Source organism: Lactuca serriola, chromosome 6 (assembly GCF_051521515.1).
Source record: "Lactuca serriola cultivar US96UC23 chromosome 6, Lser_US96UC23_V15, whole genome shotgun sequence".
NCBI lineage: Eukaryota > Viridiplantae > Streptophyta > Magnoliopsida > Asterales > Asteraceae > Lactuca > Lactuca serriola.
In genome coordinates this window covers 18,760,587-18,768,790 of record NC_136413.1, presented here as the reverse complement: position 1 = coordinate 18,768,790, position 8,204 = coordinate 18,760,587, and the positions used below count along the sequence as shown (strand labels likewise).

Here is an 8,204-nt window from a genome sequence, read left to right as displayed (position 1 = left end):
GGACACATGTCATGCCTGTGAATGGTCCAAACAAAGTCATGTCTTGATGCAAAGATTATAAAGATATAATAAATCTATTAAAGATTTGCTGAAGTAGACTGAAATTGCTTGGAACCCGCCTTTACGAAACATATAACATATTAAATACAAATCCCTTCCATTATATCCACATCTATAAATAGTTAAGTTAAATACATATCTGCGATTGCAAATTGACAATATTGCCTTAAATATATGAAAGAAACCATGCACAAGGGTGGTACTTCTTCGGTCTACCGGGGTGTCAGAAAAAGGAAGTGGGGAAAATGGGTGTCCGAAATACGTGAGCCCGGTAAGGATTCGCGTATCTGGTTAGGGAGTTTTGAGACACCGGAGATGGCGGCAGCCGCCTATGACACGGCGGCATTTTACCTCCGTGGTGGTGATGTTTCCAAACTTAATTTCCCGGAAAGAGTAAATGAACTCCCGAGACCCATCTGCTCAACTGCAGAATGCATACGCATGGCGGCCCAAGAGGCCGCCACGCGGTTCAGACCCTTGGTCATGCCAGAATATAGTCATGACCAGAATGGGTCTGGGTCTGTGTCAGGTCATATGGTCCCGGTCAATATCGGACTTTCGCCTAGTCAAATTCAGGCGATAAATGATTCGCCGCTTGATTCCCCGAAATTTTGGATGGAATTGAGTGATGTTTTTATTGCGGAACAAAAATTGTATTTTTGTAATGCTGCTGCTAACTTTGATCAAACGGGTGATTGGGGAGAGATACCGGAGTATCCTCTCTGGGATTCTTATTAAGAAAACTTTTTTTTTAAAAAAAAAAAAAAATGGTGAGTTACTTATGGTTAACATATTTATCTATCATAAGTGGAATAAAACCTATATAATGTTTGACCTTGGGTATGGCCCTCAAATTTCATCGAAGAGCTGATTTTTTTAAAGGCTCATTTAACAATACTGCTAGCAAGGGTCAGTAGGTTAGGAGAATGAATTCTTTTGTGTGTGTTTATTTATTTTTTTCTTTTTCTTGCGATGTAAACAACCTCCTGTAATATGTAATATGTTTGATTTCTATCAGATTATATATAGTTTTGTTAAAATGAGTTTGATTCAGCATAGTATATAAACAAAGCAAACTTGACACATTGTTTAAGTGTAGTAGAGTACATAGCAAGGTTTGGTTGAGTGAAACAGAAAGGGTACATTTGTAATTTTATAAAAGTTAAAGGTGGAGTCTACTAACAATTTTATATAGTGAGTGCAAACTAACTCACTCAACATGTGACATGCCTCCTCCAGTTTCAGATTTTGTCCTGAAAATCAACAAACGAATTTAAAGTTTGAAAGAAAAATAAGACTAAAGATTGAGAAAGGAACATAATATAGACATGTGGCACTTACTTGTGATCAGAAGGATTTGGCATAAGCTCATAAACAATAGTTGCAACAACATCTCTCTTCAACTATACAAATCATAAAATCAAAATTACATACAAACACAAAAGAACATAGAAAAAGAGAAAAATTAAAATCAAATTACCTGAGTGGCTTCACCTTTTAGCCCAATGTATTGTATTCTAGATGTATCTCCACCATGATTATCAGGAAAATGCAGTGTCAAATTTCCAATACCTTGAAACCTAGAATATCTGGTATTGAAGAAAGTATAAGTATTATATATTTTTGGCTATTATATGTACAAGAAACACACTATTCACCTTGTCTGGTATTCCAAGACTCCTTGTAAATTTTCTGCCAAATCCCACTCCTAAAGAAAACACAAAATTCATATACATAAGTGAAAAAAGAGTTAGAAATGATTGATCTTGTGATGTGTTTAATCTGCATACCTGAATAGCTTGCATACTCTGAGCATCTGAGAAGTCGATTCCTTCTCGATTGATAAACCTACAAATTTCCATAAGTGGAAAAGCAGACAAAGGTAAAACTTTAGGGTTTGTTTTGTAACATTTTAACAATAATAACTTTTTAACAAAGTTATATAACTTACGCCCTCATCTTTGAAGGACTTGTTCCATCAGCACCACCAACAATTGAAATGCTCTTTATCTTAACATCAGATGTAAATCTGTCACAATCAAAGCATAAAACAGTCAACTTACAAGAACTGTAGATAAACATGATGCAGCATTACAACATACGGGATAAATACGATTAATTCAGGATCTCCCTCATTGCTTTCCAAGAAACCCTGTACAAAAAAGAAAGTTTCTAATCAGATATACATGCAAATGCTAGACAAATGACTCTGTTAAGGATCATAGAATGCAGAGTTAGCAATGACTTCACCACATTGAAATTTCTCCATTTTGATTCATGTTAAAAAGAGCAAATTTATGTTAAATGTGGCATTCATAAAAGACTGAAGTGACATGCTACTAAACACTAGGACAGTAGGGCTCCTACTAGATTTAAGTTTATTGGAAAGAAACAAAAAGATAATATCCCCCTGTGTCTATTTCTTTGACCTTAATCCTTCCATTGCCAGTTTCTAGGGTTTATAATTCTAATCAATCCCCAAGCTTTATGAAACAGCAGACAATACAAAAGAAAGATTGAAAGTCTTTCAAGAACAATTACCTCTGAAGAATTCAGGCGCTGCTCCCAAGCTTTGAAAACTGATTTAACACTTCCGGGAACAGCCTCATTCAGTGCAGATACCTTTAGAATGCAATTTAAAGTTCAAACAAAATAAGTTCCAATTCTTTCTCAGATTCTACCAAAAGATCATCCATAAGTTTCTACTTATGCCCAAAAAAACGGCCTAATTACTATAACCTAAATCAGCCTTTACGTTTTTTTTTTGTTTTAGTTTCGCCTGAATAACATATCCAAGCACCGTAGTTCAAAAACGCTGAAGATATTCGCCAAAACAATCGGTAACACCAAAGAATGGCTGAGTAAATGTCGAAGCGTGATCATCTCAAACGACGACAATGATGCCAGAATTATCGGCATAGTTACCTAAGATGAAAGGGGGGGAAAGACGCGAGCGAACCTTGGGGATGTCTATGTGTTTGTAGAGAGACCAATCGGATGAACAATCGTGATCTTCGCAGCTGTGATCATGCAAGCACGCCATATCTTTCGCTTAAATTTTCTGTAAAGGGAGGGAGGCAGGCAATCAGAATCTGAACGGCGATGGATGATCTCCAATAATCTCTACTCGACAGTTCGACACCGAATAAATTCGGAGTTCGGAAAAGGAAAAAGCAAAAACCGTCACGTATAATTGTGTCGAATGTTTTATCGACTATGTTAAAAAATAGAACTCCTAACAAAAAAAATGATATATCATTAATTGTAAAGATATTTTATATAATATCTTAGTATTTTGGGCTATGTTTTGATATATTTTGATATATTTCTGTCAAGAAAAAGGTATCTCTATTTCTGACTGAGACATTAGAAGGAAGATCAACATTTAGTCAAGCTGATGATTTAGTATTTAGATGAGCCGGAGGAAAGCATGCATGTCTGGATCTAACGGGGGTTTCCCCTCTTGTGGGCTTGGGGAGTAGGGCTTTCACTGTGGGTCAAACTGCTTTAAAAACTACATCATGTAAAGTGTCAAAACATGAGAAAACTTGCATGGAAAATCAACACACATTTATACCTTTTGCATTTGATACTTCCGGTTTCTTTATATCAGAAGTTGTGGAACTACTCAGTAGAGTCTAACGGGTCATGTATAGTAATGTTATGACCCCAAGATCTGTAGATATTGTTTTTAAAAAAAAATTAGTTTTGTCATCCAAAAAAAGTTACGACATAACTTGTTGCTCATGTACCCGTTACGTCTATGTAAAACTTTCTTCTTCGATATAATCAAATCATCGAATGTTCTATAACAATGTAAATTCATATTTTGCAGATAAATTTATAGCTGAACACGAAAGGAAGTTAAAGGAAACGGATAAAGAGCTAAGAGAATATATATGAATAAAAGACGAAGAACACTCCTTGTCCACACAATACAAGCGCGAATGCTTGACATTAACAAACATGTCCAACAAGTTTATGTGTCAAGTTTGTGGTCAGTTTAGAAAGTCTATATAAGACATTATCTTTTAGACATAAATAATACCTCAAAAGATTGAATGTCTTTTGACAACCACAAAACCTTTTTTGAGCATCTATAAAGTTGTAGATCACAAATAGAGCTAGGTTTCGAAGATCCATGAGTGAAATCATTAGAAACATCAATCGGTTTGCTTTTCTTAAGATGTTTAGCAACTTCATTATGTTTTCTATCTATGATGGACTAATCTCATATACTTTTGCTTAGGTAAAGAGGAATCTTTTATTTTATGGTTTGATTTCAAAGATTTGGATTTATTAGTTGTTTAATTAATTATGTTTTTTGTTCGTTGATCCTTATGTATTATAGTTTATAGTTTTATTACCTATTGTTAAGTTTATATTGTCTAGATGACCATTTTGATTATGTTTCTTGAATCATAATTATTTTATGACTATTAAACTCTTATGACTAGTGATTGACCATAATTTAAGGTTAGTTGATTAATTAATGAATATTAATGTGTAGGATTCCGTTAAATGACCATTTTGTGCTTTAAGTAATTATCATGACCATTATATACATATATTAATTTTCGTCATAGTTAGGAACAACAACCTTTCGTCATTTCAGAATTTTACCACAAAAGTTGTAGAGATTGACAAGTTTCGTCCTTAATCTTCCTCCAGACAATCAATCTCTACAACTACCCCAATTTCTTTCAATCCCTCCTCCGATTTCTTAATCTCGTGCCTCACTGTTTCGCCACTGGAGATAGAAACATAGAGGATGGATGAGGGAAAAGAGGTGTTGTTATTTGGAGCATCTGTTGAATAAGTTTTCTGATTTATACCTTATTGAACATGGTGATTCTATCATCAACGACTGCGTTGCTTCCTCTGGTTTCTCTTTCGATTCTAGTAATGTTTACCTTCGGTTTCTCTTTCTATATAATTCTTTTTCGACCTGTCGCCGCTGGTGTGGAATCTATCAGAAGAACTGATGCGCTATCTTAAGTATATTGATAGGTCTATTTGTGTTTTTTTTATTCGATTGATTTTGATTTCTCCCTCTTTCAATCACTTTCAGGCCTTCGACAAGAGCAAATGGCGTCTCTACTAGTGGAATTCTGGGAATCATGAAGAGATGGTGTCGGAGTTTTGAACGTGTCTTAGTTCCCGTGGATGGAAACTCTCACGGAGGCTTCCGTCCAGGAGATGATTGATGTAAGAGTATCCTCTTTTATAATTTTACTTTTTTATTTATTTATGCCAACATATTTATTCTTATCTAGAGTTTTTTTGGGTTGTTTGTATCTCAGACTGTAAATGATTTCACTTGAAGTTCACAAAGCTTAGGATTAGACTTTGTTGATGGGGCGATCTAGGTATTGTAATTTTGATTAGATGTTGAAACATATGCCCACCAGGTGTTTGTTAAAAGTTTTTAGTGAACTTTTATAGGTTTTATGTTATATCATTTTTACTAGGAGTTAATAACAATATGCATATCATGATCCGTCATGGAGGAAGTAAGATATTGTTGGGTTGAATTGTTCAATTGTCCTATTTTCCTTAGTTTTATCCAGTTCACTATACTTTTGAGGAGATTGAAGGCTGCAAAATTTTGTGTGGTTTGGCATTGCTTGGACTTTGACTACAATATACCCTACATTGGTTTCATGTTCTGCATCTAGACTTATCCTTATACCCTACTGGCTACTTTGGTGTTTAGCTTGTCTTTTTTTTTTTTTTTTTTTTTTTATATTGTAATACCTTTATAAACTTTGTATTTGTCAAGTCCTTGCTCTAGTTAAGATTAATTACTAGATCAAAGTCTTGCATAATACCAATTAAATACTATTTATTTAGATAGTTAATTACATGATCATTGTGTTAGTTGTCCTTATAATTATTAAGGTTAGTTGTAGACAACAAATTAAATTCATCGAACTTTTAAGAAATTAGTCATAATGGAGGTGAGATCGAATGTAAGTGAAAGTCTTTTAAATATATTGTTTTTAATACAATCTCTACTTTCGTTTGTTTGGTTTTAGTTTTGTTTAATTAAGTTTAAACAAAATTTTCGTTTTACTTTTCTACTTTTAGTTTAACTAGTATTTAAATATTCTAAATTAAATCATATATGTTCTCTTGAGTTCGACAACTCAGTCTTATCATAGCTATACTGCTATACAATTAAGTATATTTATCCAGTTATGTGACAATCTAGTTCTAATTAAACATATATAAATTTAAGACTAATTATGAAATACACATCAAAAAACTTATATAAATTTTTTAAAACTTTAATTTAGTTTTTAGTTTTAAATTACAAAAGGGTAAATTACACGAATGGTACCTATGGTTTGGGGTAGTATGTATGGTTGGTCCCTACAAAGAATTTTTAACTCCAACCATCCCTAATGTGTGTGTTTGTTTCGATTTTGGTCCCTGGTAAACATGAAATGACCAATACATCTCCGTATTCCACCACCGTATTCCTCCCTTTCCCAGTAGTCCGGTTGTACGTCAAACCTAGATACAAACAACGGAAATCAGATCATTCAACGGAACCTACAAACTTAAAAACAAAAATATACGGAGAATCGTCACTCCATCTCTCCATCTAGCCTCAATTTTTGGCATCACCAACCCTGCTCTAGATTGTTCAAAATCGAATTTGGGCGTTGTGGCTTTTGTTGTATTTGATACATCTCAGAGATTAAAGGAGTTCGACTTCTAGTCTAATTTCACTAACGGAGGAGAAACTCAAACCAGGAACCATACATGGATTTCTGAAATTCGTATTTTGGGTTTAAGTTCTTTGAAATCACTGGAGAAAAGGAAAGACTTTGGGAGAGTAGTGGAGTAGAGAGAATCTAGCATATGTTCTTCTATAGTGGTGTCTTCGATCGTCCAACTATTTCTAGAGAGAGTAGAGCAATAGAGCAGAGAGAATCGAAGTGTCTGTGGCAATGGCTTCCAAAACTTTTTCTTTTCTGAACTCGATGGTTTCAAAAGTTGTTTCTTCTGAAGTTAACTATGTTTTTTCTTTTGTAGGTATATGGCAAGGAAGGGGTAGATGATTCAGTTTTCTGGTGAAAAGAAAGGATGTGAGAGGAAAAGGGAGTGAGTGGCGATGGTGGGGGTGAGAGTTGCAGAAGTAGAACTGAATCTGTAACACCCGGTTCTTGGTACGTATTTAAATTCAAGTAATTTCATATTTTTCCCTGTGACTCGGTGAGTTAGAGGCCCAACTCGTCGAGTAAACTTGATTGACCAGGAGGTTTAGTGACCTACTCGACGAGTCGTGGGACCGACTCGACGAGTAGAAGCTGTTTGGATGAAACCCTAATATTTTGGGTTTGCACCCTATTTAAACAACTTATCTTGTCCCAAACCAGCCTCCATCGTCCCTCTCACTTCCAAAAGACCCTAAACCGAAACCCTAGCCTTGTTTGAGTGTTCTTAAGCCATGTTAGTGCATTTTTGGTGGTTGTGAAGCTTGAGAAGGAGGAACCAGCTTGAGAGTTCAAGTTGAAGCTAGTAGATACATAGGTTGTGTTCTATTTCTAGCTCATTTGAGGTAAAAAAAAGCTTCAACCTTGCCTTTCCATTTGTTAGATCCTCTTTAGGGCTTGAATCTTGTCATTTTTGGGGCATTTCTAAGTCATCTTCGGGTTTGGGGCATTATATAGAGGAATAACTTCAGATCTGGAACATAGGAGGGTTCTTATGGCATAAAGGTGCCAACTTTAGTGCCATAAGAACCCCATGCACCTTGAAGACTCCATTTTAGGGCCTTTTGAGCTAAATGGCCCATGCATGAACGTAAAGTTTGTAACTTTACGTACAATATGGACCCTAGGAGGTCAGATCTATGATTTAGATGCTTTGAGACCCACTGAAATCGACTGTATAGTTTTGGACAAAGAGGGGCTCGGCGAGTTGTTCATGGGACTCGATGAGTCGGGTCGTATTTCCCCATCAAATCCTTCTGTTGATGGACCAGATGCGAAGATAGAAGAACACTTAACTTTCTAGGACTCATTAGGGACCTGGAAATCATGGAACTCAACGAGTATATGTGCGGACTCAACAAATTCAAGGCAATGTCCCAGCCATTTGAAGACGGAATCGACGAGTTCAAGGAGAACTCG

The 8,204-nt window shown here is 35.4% G+C and overlaps 1 protein-coding gene and 1 pseudogene across 1 annotated transcript; one reads left to right on the top strand and one right to left on the bottom strand.

The window, feature by feature from the left end:
* Window positions 1-222: 222 nt before the first annotated feature.
* LOC145058395 (ethylene-responsive transcription factor ERF022 pseudogene) lies at window positions 223-1,064 on the top strand (annotated as a pseudogene).
* A 25-nt stretch (window positions 1,065-1,089) lies between these two features.
* LOC145058394 (PITH domain protein (DUF1000)) lies at window positions 1,090-3,271 on the bottom strand. Its single transcript, XM_079006309.1, has 9 exons — window positions 3,020-3,271; window positions 2,602-2,682; window positions 2,163-2,212; window positions 2,012-2,089; window positions 1,851-1,908; window positions 1,719-1,768; window positions 1,541-1,649; window positions 1,402-1,463; window positions 1,090-1,313 (listed from the first exon to the last, which is right to left on the bottom strand). The coding sequence occupies exons 1-9, from the start codon at window positions 3,101-3,103 to the stop codon at window positions 1,271-1,273; spliced, it is 615 nt and encodes a 204-aa protein (XP_078862435.1). The 5' UTR covers window positions 3,104-3,271; the 3' UTR covers window positions 1,090-1,270.
* Window positions 3,272-8,204: the final 4,933 nt, after the last annotated feature.